The sequence below is a fragment of the Saccostrea cucullata genome, unplaced genomic scaffold, assembly GCF_032062105.1.
Source record: "Saccostrea cucullata isolate Sc308-1 unplaced genomic scaffold, CSIRO_AGI_Scuc_v1 ctg3160, whole genome shotgun sequence".
Lineage (NCBI taxonomy): Eukaryota > Metazoa > Mollusca > Bivalvia > Ostreida > Ostreidae > Saccostrea > Saccostrea cuccullata.
In genome coordinates, this window is record NW_026941148.1 from 8,883 (window position 1) to 30,416 (window position 21,534).

A 21,534-nucleotide genomic window follows, 5' to 3' on the forward strand; every position below is an offset into this window, starting at 1 on the left:
AATTTGAATATAATTGGTATCCCTCTGGGAAAACGTTGATAAAGGCAGAAATGCACAGATGTTGTCTTATTTAATAGGGCCTAAATGGAATATGGCACCAAAAGGGAGTTGGGGAGCGTTTGGGGAACATCTGTAACGGTTCCCGTTACAATTAGCACTAGTTTGTTACTGTTTTTCAAAGTGATAAATTGTTATAACAAATTGTAATCTGTTAAAATAAAAATTAGTAATTCGATGTTGCAAAAGGATAATTTATTAAAACAAATTAATAAGAGACACAGCTGCTGCCCTGATACGCTTTCGTAGTCAACTGTTTTCACTTTCAGATTACAAAAAACCAATGTACTGCTATGAGTGCCAAGATTCTTCAAACGACCCTAACAACTGCTCTGACCCATTCAATGCCACTCTGCTAGCAAAAAATGTCTCCATTTGTGAGGGTCACTGTGTAAAGTGGGTCAGGAATTCAAGCCCAGGTGAGTTTGCTTCCCTTCCGTTTAAATACATTCAGATGCAAATGCCTTTTTTAAAAGAAGGAAGCCCCATGGAGAAAGGGCTCCACATACCTAAATTGAGAAACACTGGCTGAAGCGAAACTCACATGTTCAGGTTGTACAAATGGGCTGTATGGTCTTAAGTTCTTATGTCAACAGTTTTAAAAATATGTTACAGCTGTTTTCTTTGATAACTATGCTAAAAAAATGTTCCAAACAATTATTTAAGTCTTTTTGGTGAATTCCAAGTAGAGTAAGTAAACATTTTTGATTCTATATTCCGCTGTCTACTCAACCTATTATTCCTATCAGCTATCACCTTCCACAAACATTTACACTTGCCTTGATTGTTAGCCATTGAATAAATATATAAAAGGTGTAACGATCTATATTTTAGGTGTGATGACCTACACACGCACCTGCTCTACCAACTTAAGAATCAAGTTGATGATTAACATTGTCTGCATGGAGGAGTCTAGGCCTCGCTCCGGAGAAATATGCTTCTGTAAGGACTCGAGATGTAATGTTTCATCTGGAACACAGTTTTCAATACTGGTTCTACTTTGTGGATTATTGCTATTCAAGGAGTGGACCTGAAGAAAATACACCATGGAATCAAACAATGATTGTCACTGTCACAGTACTGCAATGGTGTGATTTGATTTCAATAGTTCTTTGGAGATGTTTTTATCGTACAATCAAAAAAACTATATATACACCACTTTGCACCTTATCTATAATATGATGTCTGCATGCCAACATACCAAAACTGTGCAACAAGAACGCACATAAAAGTGATGGATATTAAACGAATTCTCAATATTTTGTGAGTACTGCACGTTGGATTTTAAAACGGATTTGTGTGGAAATATTGATGCAATCATGTATTTGAAAATGATATATAGACTTTTGAGCGAGGAGTTTCTGGTATTTATGAATTTTTTTTCAATATCACGTGACATTATCTCCCATGCGGTGTCGTGCTTCCGAGGATATATGCAAATATTGTATTACACAAATGTACATGATATTTGTCGCTGTTTTGCACCTGTAGTGTTCACATGGGATTGAGAAGAATTCCAAATGTCTCATCCTCAGTCATGCAGCAGTTGAAAAAAAACTGTAAATAGATTAAAAACGCATTCTGATACGAGTTAAAATCTCTCATCTGATCTTGATAATTCTGTAATCATGTTCAACTCGGAAATTATTGCATAAAATTGTCTTTGGATATACAATCATTCGTTAACTTTAACTTGACCTTTTTATCGAAAATTCAATGTAAGAAATATAATACTATTTAAAGTACATGTTATACAAGTATTTACAGCTTAAGTACATGTTATACATGCATTTACAGCTTACAGTGTAACAATCTTTTTTTTTTTTTAAAAATCCTCAAGGTGGGTTCGTGTAAAAGTTAGAGAAGGTAAGAGAGTGTTCGAAGAAAGGGTACAGACATGGGTGGAGGATGGGTTGTAAGTTACTGCTGACCAATTAGTACATGTGTACGATACCACCAAGTCACTTTAAATTATTTGATCTATTACAATTTAAAACATTATTTAATTCATAGCAAGCAATATGTTATTGTAAAATGTTTTAGAATAACATTTTCTGTCTCACAGAATTCTTTAGTTTCTGTTGAATAAAATTTTGAATTTTAATTTTTCTACTGGCATGTACTTCAGATACCTGACTAGCCCTGTTTATGATATACAAATCTATGATTTTATGAATTAAAAAAAATCACAACCTGAATTTGTAATAAAAGAAAAAATCTGATTTAGCAGAATTTTTTTAATGGAGAAAATGTAATGATCCATTTAAACTCAATTTAAACTCAGCAGAAGATTTAAAAGAAAAACATTTCTCTATTAAAAGAAGCAGAGAATATAAAAGATTTGTTTAAAAAAGTAAAATAGATGTTTTTCCAAAGACAGAAGTGGCTTAGGTTCATCATTTTTTCAATCGTAAGAAGTAGGGATGTGTTATAAGCAGCAAAAATCACACAAAAATAATGCCAGAAATGTCTATTTAGTTGACCTTTTGATTTTCTAGCTGACTTTAAATGTCATTTTATTAAAAAATAAATAATTTCTTTTCATCCTTTAGACTGGCTTTGATATTCAACATGTGTAATGCTTATTAATATCGATGACAGTTTGTCAATTAACTATCGTTAAATCCATTCATATGTCAACTCAATATATCCCAGTGAACATGAAAAAGAAACTAGTTCACCACAGAGTCGGTCACATCTGTTTCAGATTTAGATGATTTACGGATTAGAGACAATAAAGGCCAACTGACAACTAAATTGTATGTCAAACAAGATGACCAGCTTTTCCATTTTCTCTCCTTATTTATTTATTTATTTATTTCTCCCAGCCTTATCGATACCAAAGAGCATGCTACTGGCATTATACTTTAAAATAAGGCAAGTTACTGACAAATTAGTTGATATTAAAGGGATTTCAATTAACTTCGTTTAAAGTCAGCATTTGTAGATTCTGTGGCTGCAATGATTTAAACAATAAAATGCTTTCTTTCTTTGTTATTACTGGAATTAACGGAAGCAGCTGTTGCAGAAAAAATACATAACCCGCGTAAGCGGGTTATGTAAATTTTTTCTGCAATAGCTGCGACCGTTAATTCCAGTAATAACAAACAAAGAAAGACATTTTATATTTATATCTGTTTAAATAATCATTTAAAGTAGGATTAAAAAGATTAATTATTGTATTAATGATGCGAACGTCTTTATACGTTTCATTGATGGAACAGCCACTGATCAAGAAATCTGTACTGGCGACATGCCGACTGTAGTTCATGCAGTGATTAACGCAATGGGTTTTCTTAAGAAATAAAGGAGAAAATATTCAGCGGATGTAAATATTTAAACTAATCTTGTTAACAAATACAACCTATCACTGAGTCTTTCTTTAACATGCGTCTTTCATATCAATTGTGAGCCCTTTCTTCATTACGAAATGTTCCGTCTACATGATCAATACTAGGGCTCACCTCAAGAGATTTTTTTTTTACATCCATCTCTATTCTTTATCTTTTCCTTTTTCAAAAATGTATTAATCTAACAGAATTTGTAGATCTCGGCTGATTTTTAACCCTTTTACTTTTCACCTATTGTATGATCTATTTCAAAGGTGAAAAGTTGGTTTCGATATTTATAGAATCTTTTCATAAATCCTTCTTTTACAAAATTGTGTTACTAGTTTGTCCTTTTCTCCTAGAACTTGGTCTTGACATATTACACTCTTCTTAAAGATTCGATTTTGTCCTTCACCTCTTTATCTATGTCCTATACTGTTACTTAAAGACTGAAGGAACTTACAGAAAATTTTGAAATAACAAAATTTCCAGTATTGTACTGAGTATACAGACAGCTGCTTTTTTCAATAAAAATTTAACTCGTTAATTTACATACCTTTTCATTGTTCATTTGCAGTACTATTTTGTTTACAAACATTCTTAATTGTACACAAGTTCTATGAATTTGATATTAATGGATTAATGTGTTTCTGATTGACAATATATATGTAATATTTCGAGATAAAATCTTATAAATATGTGCCGGAATTCCAATAACTACTAATTGGAAGTACCCGGCTGTTAATTTGCTAGATCTTTTTGTTTTCATATGAAGCATAATATATTCAAAACTTGAACATTAACATGTATTTGGAGATAAGGAACATCATTCAAGAACATTATTCAAGCTCAAAAGTCCATTTAAACAATACAAATCATGAGCAGAGGAAACGCGGACTTCTTAAAGATCAGAGGAGGGATCGGGTGCCATGAGGAAGTGAGTTACCAAAGAACTTACGAAATGATGTTTCAACGAGGCTATTGGTATTCTTCTTTCATCAACTTGTTGGTCAATAAACTTACCTCGTTTTAGAAATTGTTCATACGTATCTACGTAGAACATGTTCTTGCTTTTTTAATCAACTAAGGTATACTGTATAAACCCTGTATGAAGGTGATAAGGGTAAATAATTAACTGAATAGGTAAGGGAAGTTGACGATCGAAAAGTGAAAGTTGTCACGTTTACCAGGAAGCTTGGTTGTTAAATCATCCTTATTTTTTGTAAAAAATAATGTTTTAATTTCTTTGTTGGTACGATATATCATTCTGAACTCGTAGTAAAGCCCAAAAAGTATGTCACATCTATGGAACGCCGTCACTGCCTTATAGCAGAACACAACAATTGCATTGTGTCAACCTTACATTACATTATGTCAACTCTTTATGACATTTACTCACACTACTATTGTATTGTGTCAACCTTCAATTATATTATGTCAACTCTTTATGACATTATCCCACAATACTATTGCATTATGTCAACCTTCCATTATATTATGTCAACTCTTTATGACATTATCCCACAATACTATTGCATTATGTCAACCTTCCATTATATTATGTCAACTCTTTATGACATTAGTCCACACTACTATTGCATTGTGTCAACTTTTCATTACATTATGTCAACTCTTCATGACAATTACACACACTACTATTGCGTTATATCAAATTTCAATTACATTATGTTTAGTCTTTATGGCATTAACTTGCACTTTAATTACATTGCGCCAATCTTCCATTGCATTATAAAAAATGTTTTTATATATTTTCAACTCATTATTACATTATGTGCACTCTCTACTATTTGGTCTAAGTAGTTCAATACATGATGTGAATTTATCTTTAACTCAATATCAAGTCGTTATAATACGATGTCAGAATTTCATTACATGATCTGAAAAAATTGTCACATGTGGTCAATTCTTTTACTACTTTATGCCCTCAATATGCTACATGACGACGTGAATCAATTTCATGATGTGAAATTGCCCTTACTTTTTGACAAATCGTTATTACGTTATGTCATTGTGTCTTTACATTGTGTCAAAAATGCTAAGCCTCTTGTCAGCATACATGTATCTTAGGCTATTTCATCTCATATCAGATGTGAAAAGCTCATGTCATACTGTGCGCACTCTTCTACATTATGTCGATTCACTATTACGTTATGCGAACACGGGTATCCTCGGCCTTTATATGAGCATAACGTATTTTCCGCATTCCGAAAGCACTAAAAATGGCGGGAGAGAAAACTGTCATAAAATAAATTCTCAGCGATTTGGGAATTGCATCTTTAAATGAAAACATTAAGCGAAAAATGATTGACAATCTTGAAACGTGCAAAGCCTTAACACTGCGACTGTGAATTAAAGTCACGCGTCGAAATTCAATGGCGTTTACTTTTATCTGATAATTAAATAAATCAAATATGAGTCGTGCAGCATTTTTTTTTCTTTTGAATTGCTTTTATAACACACGTGCACTGGCGGGTTGGGGAGGGGGGGGGGGGCAGAAATCCCGCCCTACCATCTTTAGTCACCAAAATATACATAAAATTAATAAATTTATTAGTTTTACGTTGTAGGTCATTGCATTACTTTCACATTAAGTTTAGCTGAATTAAATTGAAAACTTTTTCTATATAAAACTATAAAGCCTGCCGGAGAGTTTTTCCGCTTTCCCCCTTTGGTCACCAACTCTATACCGTCCCCCTTCTTTTTTCAAGATTCCCATATGCGCCACAAATATGTGCCCATGCATGCTCAATTGATTTAGATGAGGGACTGGTAGATTTTTGTAACAGAATTCTGGTCTTGGAATGGTTGAAAAAATTACAGTAACTAATTCCGTGACATAGCATTTATTTGAAAAAGGATGTCAGCCAGAAAAAAAATTATTTACCCGAAAAAACTTGACAAGCCAAAAAAATTTGTCTAAGCCCGAAAATCCTATTTCGGAGAGGGGGTACGACTTCGATCAGTCCTATATTTTTTCAGTTATACTACATTACCCCTAGTGGACTATACTTCAACAATAAGTGGGGGTGGGGGCTGTACTTTCAATGAACATTACATTTTCTAAAATAAGGTTATGTCTGGGGAAAAGAGGGGGGGGGGGGGGCTGATATTATGTGTCTATAATCTGTCCTACTCAATCGGGACCCCCCCCCCCTCTTACCAGTCATTAAAACACGGTCGTCAACATTCATTATACTAGATATACAGCTTTCAGATAATGTAAATGTATTTTCACATCAGGTAATGATCTTTTGGAATCAACATGATAAAGAGTTAACACAATATAAGGATATTTTTTAAATCACATATGATAAGAAAGAGTTGACATAACGTAATTATATATCCACATCTCGGAATGGAGTTTTGACATAATGTAATAAAGTGTTGATATAATATAAAGATATGTTCACATTATGTTATACACTTTTTACACCACGTAATAAAGCACTGACATAAAGGTAAGATGTGTTCACCTCACATCATGATGCTCTCGCCGTAAAATAAAGATAAATCCATATCACGTAATAATGCTTTGATATAATAGACATATACATTCTCAAAAAGGAATGGACTTTTGACTTCACGTAATGATAAGTTTAATTAAAAAACACAATTTACTTGACGTAATGCAATTTTGACCTCACATATTAAAGAAATGAAATAATATAAACAAACATTCATTTCACGTAATAAAGATTTAACACAATGTAAACATATTTTCACTTCACATAATGAACTTCCGACTTCAAGTTATAAAGTGCTGACATAATGGAAGAATGTGTTTACTTCATGTAATGCAGCATTGACATGATGTAAAGATATTTTTACATCACCCCATAAAAATTGATATAACGTAAAAATATGTTCACATCACGTAATGATAGATTGACATAATGAATGCATAGATTTATGCTATAAGGCAGTGATGGCGTTCCATACACATCTGTTTCATATTTGGATGTATTGCTAAAAACATTAATGACAATCTAATAGCAAAATTTTATGATAAACATGATGACGCCAACATCAACCTTTTCTATCATCAACTTTCCTTTCTCTGAAATAATATACCACAATGATTATCACTCAATTGTGTTGATTCGATAGCCAGAATACTGCAGTATGTTTTATGTACGATGAATTTTTTTTAAAAAGAGACAAGCCAATGACGATTACATTGATGAAATAAACAGTCCCATTTGAAATCAACATTTCGCAAGTTCTTTGGTCGATCCAATGAACTTATCGATATCAGTAAAATTGAATGCTGACTGACATTTTTTTCATACGAATGCTGGGCCATTATTTTCTCACTCGACCATAACAAGGACACATAGCGGGTGTGACTTATTACCCCCTCAATGGCACGTGATATTACCCCTGATGTTTTGCTCTGCTCCCAGTTTTGTATTGTTCCAATGGACACTGTGACATAAGCTTGAATACTGTTTAACGTCATATTTCTTTGTACAAGTCCTTTTGAAAATTTAAGTAAAATCAGAGTCATCAGATATCTCTTCTATATCCTAGATGAGATAAAATAGTGAAGATATATCATGTCATAAATATACAGAATAATGTAATATGTTGAAACGTGCAAATGTAATGAATAAGGTTGACAAACGTGTTTTTTTTAGGTATTCCGTCACACCTTGTTTTACTGTTATATGCCATCTTTTAGTCGGATAAATATTTCTGTTTCAGTTCTGAGTGCTTTGCCTCGTTATATGCACATGGATATTAAGCCTAGAGCAATTTACCTCGCAATATTATAGAGCTTGTTCATTGAAAAGTATTTTACATCAATAATTCATAGCGGAAGGTTTCGACATTGTCATTTGTACCATCTGGTTTATTTCTTTCCCTCCAAACAATAGTTTTCATCCTACATTACACGTAAAGTTAAGATCAAATCCAGTGTATATAAAATTTGCTTTTTTGCAGCATATACTGCTTCAACTGTATCGTTTCTCTATTCAAACAATGTTACTTGTTAAAAAACAATTAATATCATTTAAAGTATCCTTCCAAAAAATTGTTGCATCATAAATGTTTAAAAATCGATTTATCAATAGGTATACACGAAATGTATATCTTTTTTTTTTTTTTTAAAGATTTCCCATGGACCTAAACAGGTATTTATTCATCTTATTTTAATAAAGCTATGAGGCGCCGTCTTGTTATCTACTAGCAAAATGTGATATCACATATTCGAATAGGTGATATCACTTATTCGAATTGGTGATATCATCTATTGTAATAAATGATATCACTCATTAAAATTCAATAGGTGATATCACCTATTCGAGTAGGTGATATCACTTATTCCAATAGGTGATATAACCTATTCGAATTGGTGATATCACCAATTGAAAATGAATATATAGGTGATATCACCTATTCAAAAAGGTGATATCACCTATTCTGCACAAATAGGTGATATCACCTATTCAAATAAGTGATATCACTTGTTCGTGCTGAATAGGTGACATCACCTATTCAATTTGAATTGGTGATATTACCAATTCGAATAGGTGATATCTATGGCACGCCAAATTCACAAAAATGAGATAAACCTAGTTTCACATTTGATAAACTAGGTTTATCGACTGTAAACGACTGTAAACTATAGTTTACAAACCGTAAACTATAGTTAACGATTAGTTAAGTATAGTTTTCATCTGTAAAACTATATTTAACGGTTGTTAACTATAGTTTACGAATGATAATCTAAATTCATCTGTCTGTATTAAGCGTTAACAATAGATTTTGTTGATAAAATAGATTCACGTCCGTAAACTATAGTTTACAATCGTAAACTATAGTTAAGAGTTGTTAATCATAGTTTCACAAATCGTGAAACTATATTTATCAGATCGTTAACTATAGTTAACGGTTTGTAAACTATAGTTTACAAATCGTGACACTGTATTTATCAGATAATCTATGTTTTGCAATCGCAAATGATTGTTTTCAGTGTTAAGTATAGTTTACGGTTGTGAAACATAGATTATCGCGTTAACTATGGTTTACGGACGTTAAATATAGATTAACGTTGTTAACTATAGTTTACAGTCCGTAAACTATAGTTTACAACCGATAAACCTAGTTTATCGACTGTGAAACTATGTTTAGCTCATTTTTGTGAATTTGGCGTGCCATAGATATCACCTATTTGTATTTTTTATTACAACAATAAATAATGAATGCAAGACTTTTAAAATACCTTATGTTATGGGTCCCTTTAAAGTTATATTAAATTTTACCTAGCTGGGTTACATCAGAGTTCTCGCGTAATAACGCAGTAATTAATTCCTCGCTGGAATAATTGGGAATGTACAGTAGTTTATGCAAGAGAAAAAAGTCACAAAACCTACACTGACGTTGATATGGCCAACACGATCATGGTGTATAAATGTACTTATTAAAAGGACATACCGTAACATCTACAATTCTAGCTGCAGAACTGTAGCGAAATTTTCTTTTTTTCAGTCTTTGACCATTTGGTAAAAAACCAGGGACGTAGCAACAAGGGGGGGGGGCAGGGGGGCCTGGTCCCCCCACTTTTTTTGCCAACAATACTTTTACTATTGAAAATGTTAACTGAAAGGCTGGTTGGCCCCCCACTTTATACTAAAGTAAAGTAATATGAAGGAAATATAGTATAGTAAGCTTACGAAATGGATATGGAAAGGAATTGGTAGTTGAAAAAGTTTGCCTCTACCCCCCTTTTTTTGCTTGTCAACTTTTTCAGGTAAGTAAAAAAAATTTCTGTAGCTGGCCCCCCCACTTTCAAAATCGATGCTACGTGCCTGAAACCAAAATATTAAAGGTACAGTTTTACAGGTACTATAATTCTATCTTCATCTAAATCAAGGAAAGGGTCTGGAAATGAATGAATGACCGACAAAATGATCCCAAACCTATTGAGAGAGTCTAGCTTAATTAAATGAGTGCACAGAATATACAATACAGTTTACGGGAAAGTACGTTGGAAAGGGCTAGGTGAGACCCATACATCGAACTTTATCTGTTGACAGGGAAGTGTCTGCGGGAAGAACCAACTGATCTTTAAATGAAAAAAGTTTTACAAGACTAGGTGGCCTGATCAAAATTGAGCTTCAGCAACAATAGAGTTGTCTCTCTTTGAAGTGAAGAAAATTTCACATTTTTACTTGCCTTTTAAATCGAATACTGCATTTATTTTACACACAATATACATAACTTCATTCACGATTATAACAGTACATGGTATATTTATATAAATGTAATAATAAATCTCCTTTAGTAATCCAAATACACACAGTACTCGGGTTAACCCGTGAGAGCTGTAACAACTAGAGATATTCATATACATTGGAGTAAATGTGTATCTACTGGTGAAAGATTTTATAAAAAAAAACATATAATTATATATTTTTAGCTTTCATTATAAATCAATAAATAAAAGTAAAATAAGTAAATAAATAAAATTAGATAAAATATATTATAGATAAATAAGATTAAATAATAAATAAATAATTAGAATAAGTAAATAATGTATATTGTATCGATCTCTCTAAGTGGAAACTGCAAAAGCTAGAGTATTCATGTATAAAATGTACATCTGTAGGACCTTGGAAGTTAAGTATGTATAATTATAACTGATTTTGACCTTGACCTCCATCTTTCTTTTCAGAATTGCAAAAATATTGATAATATTAAAATAAAACTAATAAAATGAAATTAAGTACACCCTAACACAAGGAGCAGTTTGAAATAAGTATGGAAAGACATCTTCAGTAAATATGCATGCGAATTAATTAGAGTCCCAATGTCGTGATTTAATTAACTTAATTACGGACAAGATAAGATGAAGGTCGAGTGATATTCAGTAGCTATGAAAAATATATTAATTTTGAAAAATGCATGTTCATTGGTCTTAATTTGATCCTTTTATAGAATTTTTAGTATAACTTCATAAGCTTTGAAGTTCATAAACTTCATAAGCTAATTTTTTAAACTACAAAACAGTTTATTATTGCTTATATTTTTTGCATATCTTTTTGTCCTGACTGAGAAATCACTTACATATAATGCGATCATGAAATCTTTGATTTTAATATTTAAAATGGTAGGGTGGGTTTAATATCATTAAATACCAGTACTTTCATCGTATTTTATTTATACCTATTGAGTTGCGTTAATCGGACAGTCAATGGGCTTCAGATTGCATGCTAAATGTGGTTGTGATAATTCGATCCGCATACTGTGTTTGGCCGCTATTTGATCAATACTATTCATTTTTACTTGAAGGATATTTTTGGACAGTTTGTGTGTTCAACTTTGTACATGTATACGCAAATGGATAAGTCTTAGGTCACTAAAGCTGAGAAGATTTGACATTGCATTGAAACATTTTTTTTGTGCAAATTTGAGCAACCTGTATGCTTAATTGCACAAAAAAATTATCAGCTCTACGGATGATTAACTCTGTGTACAGCTAAGCAAACCATTGAATTGGAACGTAATCATTTTATGAAACACCACAGAACCTTTAATTTATCCCGAATACGGGTATTTTGGCAAGCAAGTACAAAAGGTCGACACAATAAGTTTATAAACGTGTACTTGGCAAAATCTCTAGGACATTGTAACGGCGATCAAGTGTGAAAAAAGATATTTAATACACAACACCACCATGTCCTAGCGGATATGGAATGAAAACACTGCTGTCGCGCCACGAGAGAGAGAATCATTTAGCTGCGTGGGGTTCATACACCAAAGTCGGGCCCAATACTGTAAGGAGAACTACTCTAAAGAAGTCCTTCCAATCAATCGAACGGAATATTTTATAACACCGGAGATATATTTCATGCGCTCGTTATCAGCAACACACGATCTCGCGTGCGCCGTACGTGCTATCGAGTTACAGCGCATCTTCTACAAGTGTTGCTGAGCCTGGCTGCTGTATGGAAGTGCTGCGATAAGGATACGTATTGTGTTCAGTTTTGAGTTTTTAACTATGGCCAAAACGTAATGTAACAGACAGGTGGACATAACTGATGGGATTTCTGCTATGCCGCCAAATTTCTTTATTCTTGCCTTATTATTGATTCTCTCGTGCTCCGTGTCGGTGTTTGGACAGGACGATTTGACAGGTATGTGAAGAAGAAAGTCATTGGTGTGTAATTAGGTGAATCTCCTTCTTAAGCTTATTGGGGACATTCCGCCCAAAACACCCCTAGAACCGTTTTCAGGAAGGGGGAGATTTATTTTCAGTCTTATACGAAAATAACTGATTACTGTCTTCATAAGCTGTGTGTTCATCTCAACGCTCAGTGCAGTTTTGCACATGGGGCATGTGTTTATGTTTAGCAAGTAGCTGATGGAAGGCATGGTGTACTGAGAAAGTATGTCACATTGTTAAAGAAAACAAGGAAATCCTTTTAAAACTATTTCTCATCGGGAATGAATTCTTTACAAGCTCAGTTATAAGAATGTATATTGTTAAGCCCTATAGTGTATGTAGTAAAACCGGATGACCCTCTTAAAACGTTTTCCCCAGTGTAACAAATCTATATCTGTATATCTATCCTTAATTAACTTTTATGGTACAGCGCTTTTTTTCATTTTGCCATTTAGCAATTGAATTAGGATAAGCGGAAATAACACCCAAATCTATCTGACTTCTCACTGAAGTGTATATAATATGCAAATTGATTTGGAGTGGTTACAGGGCACTTGTTTTCGTTTCCCGCCTGAATTACCATGTAGACACCAGGCATCTGTTTTAGATGGCATTACAGCTCAGAGCATCGATCTCCCCGATGGTATTTTTAGTCATATGTCTAAGGCATCGTAAGCAATAGCACGTGAGTGGGTAAAGACAAGGATCCTCCAGCTAATTAGGTTATCCCACCCATTCTCGCTATATAATACTTAATGGTGTTCGAAATGAATACTTTGGACTTGTGTTATTTATATGTACAATAAGCATTTTCAAAGAAGGGGCATTGAAACCTTTATGACTTCTAAAAGAACCATTGAAATGTCTTGGGTGATACTTACATGTACATACTTTTGGAGAGAGTTTATTAAATATATCACTGTAATTTGAATTCCCGGCCTTTGAGCCATGCAATTACAGAATAAGTATTGGTTAAGTCGTGTTCATGACGGTGGATAGTATTTTTATGTTGTGGAAAATTGGGTGCTATTGGCAAAGAACGGGTTCATTCACCTCCCATCGAACACACTTAATACAGTGATAATGAATTGCAAGATGAAACACAATTAAACACCTTTGTATATAAACTTCTAACAAATAGACCTGCAGAAGGGACAAACGTCATCGAAACAGGTGTATCATAAAATCATTATACAGTATTTGTTATTCATTGATCCTGGCTTAGTCGTATGAATAGGCAAAATTAATATCACAATATGTATCAAAAGGCCTCTTCATCCTGGTCCAGAACTTGACGTTTACCCCTCTCATTTTCCGGAGAACTTTATTTTCTGTCATGTTAGACGTTCCGAAAGACCGAACCCTTCTAATCAATTATGGATGTAGGACCTTGCATCACAACAACCAGAAGTTGCATGCAGATAGGATGAAAGAAAGGCATTATCAATGTAGTTATACATAAACTTCTAATAATTTATGAGGAATGGAAGAGATCAATCAAAAGCAAAAGGAGGAAATTCATTAATCTAAAGAAAAAAATCCTTGGGGTTTTACTCTGGCACGAATCAAACATCGCCTTCAGGGGGCCATCTAATATTTGTCTTCTGAGAACTTCGGTCAAATATTTTTTGACAGAATAGTTATTGAAGACCAGGGTGTACACTGACGGCCTATATTGATTCTTCTTCTCAGCTTCTGGAAGAAATAGATCTATCTTACATCCCAATGACTAACTGTGTTTTGACGAGGGAGTTATCGGTCATTTTTTTCCTCCTTGGGTTTTACTGAATACCGTTTCACTCCGAGTTATGGTCCTAATTGAATCACGTTATCTTAGCCGACGATGCTGCGCTTAAGAATGTCCTAGGATAAAAAGTCCAAATGAAAGAATTAGGCCTAAATGCCCTGCATAAATATTTTCAATAGAAAACAATTCTGTCTGCAATTTTGAACCCAACGGTTTGTTTTTAAAGATCTGTAATTGTCAAATACTTGTAATTTAAATTTGATTATAAACTCATACACGCATTAGATTTGTATGTTAATTGTAATTCATTCGATCCATGATTACTTTTGACATACACAAAGAGCTACACATAAAACTTTTTTTTCTTAACCAATAATAAACCGATAGGATAAATATGCTTTTTGCTTCATATACTTGTGAAAATAAAAATTGATATACATTTTTTTTTTTCAATTTTATTTCAATAATAATTAACAAAAAAAGGGGAGGTAATACCTCCGCGGAGGCCCTCCTAATATATCTTCACCGGGGGTGCCAGGGGCTCCCTGGATCAGATAGAAATAATTAATTAAATTTGATTTTTGATATACATATATTCAGATGTCCACACTTCAATAAAATATAGCCATTGAAAAAATACAGTTATTTGTATATATAAATAATACAATATTCCACATACTTGTACTTAGTAAGTACATTCTAGAACTATTGAAAAAAAAAAAATACAGTTATTTGTATATATAAAAAATACAATATTCCACATACTTGTACTTTATACATTTTCATGTACATATAGCATTAAGGAAAAAAAACAGACATAAGAAATAGTCGTAGGGGGACACCAACGCACATGAGTCCACTTTTCCCCCTACGAAAGTAGTCCCCAAAGGCCAGGTCACCTTTGGATCAATATATAATATATAATTTCATAATTTTTCTGACAGTTCTCTGATGATATCAAAATTACATACAATAGTTTTTGATAATTTTGTTATGAAATAGAACTGAGTAAGTGCATTTTTTAAGAAACACAATAAACCCTCACTAGTCACATCCTCATTTAAAAGTCTACATTTCATTTTATATTTATATATTTTGAAGGCAATGAAGGACAATGTATTGTTTAAAATGAAGGTATTTTTATTACAATACGTTGGAAAACCAATGACTATAACTTTCCATGACACATCTATGTTTAAAAGCAATGTTATTTTACTCCAAATTGGTTTTACTATACAGCAATCAAAAATAAGGTGCTTAATGTCCTCTTCTACATTACAATTCGAACAGTTTACATTTAAGTCTTTTTTCCATTTACTAACATACTTATTACAGGTCAGTAAGTTATGCATTAATTTAAAATTGAACTCAGACACATTTTTATCAAATATTCTTTTGACCTTTTCCATGTAAATGTTCTCCCATAAGTGGTAATCATCAATCTTAAATTTCTCATCCCAAAATCTTTCCATTATAGGATTTTTTGATGCTTTCTTTAACAGAATATTGTAGAAGAATTTAGATTTTTTGCCCTCAACATTTTCAAAATGTCCTTGAAAGTTGAAGCAAAGCAAAAAAATTGATATACATGTGTACTAGTAGTCCCAAGTCCTTGAAGGATGGGTTCCTTAGATATTGTATGCCGTAGCTGGACATCAGTATTCTCATCGTTTATGGTAGACAATCGGATAAAATCTTCACATTTATTTAAAGGATTAATGCATACAATAGTCATCTAAAACACGTGACAAACTGTAAATAAAGGATTATTGTGATATTTTCCTTCAAAACACGGCACATTGATGTCAGTATGGGAGGTTTCTTTATTTGAAAGTTGAAGCAAAGCAAAAAAATTGATATACATGTGTACTAGTAGTCCCAAGTCCTTGAAGGATGGGTTCCTTAGATATTGTATGCCGTAGCTGGACATCAGTATTCTCATCGTTTATGGTAGACAGTCGGATAAAATCTTCACATTTATTTAAAGGATTAATGCATACAATAGTCATCTAAAACACGTGACAAACTGTAAATAAAGGATTATTGTGATATTTTCCTTCAAAACACGGCACATTGATGTCAGTATGGGAGGTTTCTTTATTTGAACATAACCCAAACAATTGTCTAATGACCAACCTTAAACCTTATTTTTCTTACCAAAAAGAATTTGTAATGCATGAAACTTCTTATGGCAATACTTGTATCCTGCTGGCTGTCCAGCGGCCATATTTAAAATTCTTTTGAAAAATCTTATTTTTTGTTTTGCTAATATTTTCTAATAAATTTAAAACCAAGTGGGTATATTTCTATTCTAGCAATTTGAAAATGCAGTCATTGTCCCGGATGAAGTGTTTACAGTTTTTACTCAGATTATGCAGTAAAATGCATTTGACTAATGTCAAGAAACCCTACCTATTCAGCATATTATTGTGTTACAACTGCCCGTTTGTATCGAGGTCAGTAAACCAAGTGTTGTCACTTGAATATTTTGTGAATCCTTTGCTTGACACATATCGATCTTGGCACACTGGTACCATTGGTGTACTGATGAGTAAATGATCTGTTGATTTTAAAGTCACAAGTGGGAGGTCAAACTTTTCTCGAAACAGTACTAAGATCTTGTCATTTCAATGACTTAAAAACAGATATAACGGACAGATATCAAGTTTCAAAATGGTACATTTATTTCCTATTAATTTTGATATCTTAATGTCAAAGGTCATTTGTAAAACAGGAGATGGGAAAATGCTGACCAATCAGTATCCTAAGAACCCAATTCAAGAGAAACATAAAACTTCGTGACACTGGTTCCCGTTGTGAAATATATGACTACTGTATACATGTATTTTGAGGTCAATAGGTCAAAGACCAAACTGGACATAGACAATGTATATTGACTGCTCACTATCTTAAGGACGCTTTCCGAGACAGACATCAATCTTAGTACACTATTTTCTAAGAGTTGTCCCTATTGATTTTGAGGTCAGAAGGGTCAAACTAATCTCAACAAAGAAAGATATTGAAACTCCAATTTCTTGAGAACTCTTGCTTGCCAGACATTAAACTTATTTACACTGGTTTCCTTGAAGAGTTAAGTACCAAAAGAATTGACCTCTCGACCTTGACCTTAAAGTTTGGTGTACTTTTTCAAAAAATATTAAACTCTTTAGTCTAACCTTTACCTTTTGAATTGTTTGAGCTAGGGTCTATATATTTCATCTATATTTCACCATGTTCACGAATCTAGTTCTTTTTAGGTAATCAACATTTTTTATACCTTGACCTTTGAGTTTAACCCACTTTTGGAAAAAAAAACTTGTACGACAAAGTACAATCAATTTTCCATACAATAGACCAACTAAGGAAGAAGTCCCTTTTTTCATGTAGTATATGACTATGTGTCTTCTGGTATAGGGCAAAATATAAAATGAAATATGTCTGTCATTCTTACACAGTTATTTTCTACTTTTTGCAGTTCCAATACGATGTTACATGTGCATATCAAGACTAGATAAAAACGACACGTGCAACGACCCTATTGATGGCAAAACCAAAAATAACCTCCCAGATGAGGAATGTCTGAGCGGGGTCTGTGTCAAATGGACACGGTATATCAACAGTGAGTACATTTCAGTGAGCTAAAATGTGACGTAAACTGCCCAATAATAAAGTTTTTTATGTATTAATAAAATTCAGAAGTGTATTTAAATAACAATAAAACATGCCAGCTACTAGTAAGCTCTAGACAAAGATTTTAAGCAAGTACTGTCATACTGAATATTAGAAATAAGTACATCATGGGGCATTAGACATATGTGCATTCCTGGACATGGGTCATAAGTGCATATTTTACTGGACTTATGACGTAAGTACACTAATGGATATAAGGCATAAGTATACTACTGGACATTTGACACAAGTACATTACTGGATATTAGACATAAGTACATTACTGAACAGTATACATAAGTACATGTACATCACTGGACAAAAGACATAAGTACATTACAAAAAAAATAGAAAAAGTAAATTATTGGACATTAGACATAACTGGACATTAGACATACGTACATTATTGAACATTAGATATAAGTGCATTACTGGACAGTAGACATAAGTTGAAATACTGGACTCAAGACATAAGTACATTACTAGACTACAGACATAAGTACATTACTGGACATCTGACATAAGTACATTACTATACATTAGACATAAGTAAATTACTGGACAAGAGAAATACATGCATGTTCCTTACTTGATGTTAGACATAAGTACATTACTTAACATAAGACATAAGTATATCAGTGGACATGAGACATAAGTACATTACATGTACTAGACATTAGACATAAGTGCATTTCTTGACATTAGACATAATAACATAACTAGACATTAGACGTAAGTGCATTTCTTGACATAAGACAAAAGAACATAACTTGACATTAGACATAAGTACATAAGTGGATATTAGACATAAGTATGTTACTGGACTAGAGCATAAGTATCTTACTGGACATGAGACATAAGTACATTACTGTACATTAGACATAAGTACATGTGCATCACAGGACATTAGACATAAGTACATTACAGGACATTATACATAAGTACATATACATCACTGGACATTAGACATGAGTACATTACTGGACATAAGATGTAAGTACACGTACATCACTTGACATGAGACATAAGTACACTACTGAACATTAGACATAAGTAAATGAACGTCAGGGGCCTTAAGACATAAGTATATTACTTGACATAAGTACATAACTGGATATTAGACATAAGTTCATAACAGGATATGAGATGTAAGTGCATGACTAGACACTAGACATAAGTACATAACTAGACATTAGACATAAGTACATTACTGGACATGAAACATAAGAACATCACTGGACATGAGACATAAGTACATTACTGCACATGAGACATAAGTACATTACTGGACATTAGACATAAGTTCATTACTGGACATTAGACATAAGTTCATTACTGGACATTAGACGTAAGTACATTTCTTGACATTAGACATAAGTTCATTACTGGAAAGTAGACAAAAGTAAATTTACATGACTGGACAGTGGACATTAGACGTAAGGTACATAACTAGACATAAATGAGACATCAGTACATTACTAGATAAATGTCATGAAAAGTATACAGTACTGAACATATGACATAAGGTCTTAACTGGTTTCTAAAACAGTTTAAAATTCAAATGTACAGTTTAGTTAGGAAGATATGGAAATCCACTGAGATTAGATCTGAGCTTATTTCGAGTGGTTGTTTCTTCATCATTACTTTACGTACAAGGCACTTTACCTTTGAACTATTGATATCATTTTGGTCACCCTTCGGTAATTAGTAAATAAATTACAGAATGATATGAATAAATTGTTTTTGAAACGATCTTGAATGTGCCGTAATGCTAATATTATAATTTTACTATATAAATGAACGCTCCCATATACAGACCTGAGGCAATTATCCGTGTATTGATGGAAGACCCATATAATCATTTGCTATAATTAGGTATATTTAAGTCCTTTTTTTTTTTTTTTTTTAAAACACAGACTTTAATTTTGAATTATATTTTACATCTTGTTCGCTGTCCTTGACGTTAATTACATATGGCAGTATCCATTATTCTGTTACATTGCTTTATCCAAGTCCTTTCCTTGGTTAAGTACAATTAAGCCGTTCAGTACAGTTATGCCGTTAGTCCTATAATTCTTGATTTCTTTTCCACAGTAATTTATTTTACCAGAAAAATATATTCATCGTTGCAACCAAGGGGAATGTTTGAATTCGTTCCAGAATTCTTTGTCTTGGTAGCTAGTCTAATCACGAGGCTGGTATTGATATAGTCCTGTGAGACTTGAAAATAGATTTAGGAAAATTCCTGTGTCTTGTTTAAAGTTAAGCATCTGTGATGTAACTTTGTAAGGCCTTGGAGTACAATTTACTTTCGGAATATCCATAGTTTTGAATTATACTAGTATTCTTTTTTTAACTTGTAACCATGTATTTTAAAACATGGTAATGGACTTTTATTTCAATATATCAAACCTTTTGACAAATCCGTTCACTGAACTCTTAAATACTGTAAATCACTTTTTATTTAATAAAAAATATAAATTTGAAGATTTATTAGAGCAATAACCACAATTCGTGAAAATATAGAGTCAATGACTATATATCGAAAAAAGGTCACGAAAATTTAGCTTAATAACAAAGTAAATTTGAAGATAAAATATAACCTATTAGAAAGGTTACTAGTTTGGTCTAAATTTGCCAAGTATCTGTTACAGTTTATATTCTATTTTTTGGTGAAATTTTAATTTTTATTTCTTTAAAATTAAAGGTAAATTATATCTGGAGAGAACCTGTTCAGCGAAGATGGACATGAACATTATGCTGATAGACGGTGTGTGCCGAACTGAAAGCTTCGGGAACGGATATCTCTGTATGTGCGGACGGAACCTCTGTAACTCGGTCATATCTCAACTCAAATTCACTCAGGCGCATGTGGTTTCTCTTACTCTATGTCTGCTGTTCACATTTTTCTGGTTACCATAGAAACAATGACGCCACTTGCGTGTTGTACAATTGATTGTTTATGTGGTGTATATTTGGCATGGAAGTATGCAAGAAAATGAGGAGTCCCTTGATACAAGTTAAGGCCGCTACTAAGGCGACCCTGTCTCGTGTTCCTGTTTTTCCAATTAATGATTCATGTCTGGAAATTAATATACGCTATTATTTTGCTATAGATATATGTTCAATCAACGAAATATGCCAAAAACCTTTTAAAATGAATCAGTATTTAGTTAACGAATTCTCGTCCCAGTTCAGCATGACAATCAAATGAAATGCACTTCAACACAGTTCTACGGACGAGGTCTCCAAAAAAAGAAAAGAATGTTAATATTACAAGTATTTCAAATTTCTAAAGATTTTTGCAAGGGTCAAATAAATTAAATTCAGTCTCTGTATGATTATGGCGTCTAAAAATAGTTTAAGGTACTGATAAGATTTGTTGCATGTGTGTATAGATGTGTAAAAAAGAACCGGTAACGTAAATCTGTTACTATGGTTACATGAAAAACGAATTAATGCTTACATGTTAAAAGCATTATCGGGTCTCTCGACTCCATAAAATCGCAATAGTGAGCATTGGACATATAGATTAGCTCTAT

At 32.8% G+C, this 21,534-nt stretch overlaps 2 protein-coding genes across 2 annotated transcripts; both read left to right on the plus strand.

Annotated features, from left to right (window-relative positions):
- Positions 1–326: 326 nt before the first annotated feature.
- On the plus strand, positions 327–1,263 carry LOC134257307 (uncharacterized; the record flags this gene model as incomplete). Its single annotated transcript, XM_062739941.1, has 2 exons — positions 327–476; positions 892–1,263. Coding segments are annotated over 2 exons (350 nt in total), but the record flags the coding sequence as incomplete, so codon positions are not given.
- Positions 1,264–11,952: 10,689 nt separating this feature from the next.
- Positions 11,953–21,257, plus strand: LOC134257308 (protein quiver-like). Its single transcript, XM_062739942.1, has 3 exons — positions 11,953–12,547; positions 17,799–17,942; positions 20,700–21,257. The coding sequence occupies exons 1-3, from the start codon at positions 12,466–12,468 to the stop codon at positions 20,912–20,914; spliced, it is 441 nt and encodes a 146-aa protein (XP_062595926.1). The 5' UTR covers positions 11,953–12,465; the 3' UTR covers positions 20,915–21,257.
- Positions 21,258–21,534: the final 277 nt, after the last annotated feature.

Excerpts from the sequence above, each read along its gene's own strand:
- LOC134257308 (XM_062739942.1), top strand. The coding sequence starts at position 12,466 with ATGCCGCCAAATTTCTTTATTCTTGCCTTATTATTGATTCTCTCGTGC. Across the intron at positions 12,548-17,798 it reads TGGACAGGACGATTTGACAG|TTCCAATACGATGTTACATG; the intron begins GTATGTGAAGAA and ends TACTTTTTGCAG. Across the intron at positions 17,943-20,699 it reads ATGGACACGGTATATCAACA|GTAAATTATATCTGGAGAGA; the intron begins GTGAGTACATTT and ends TTAAAATTAAAG.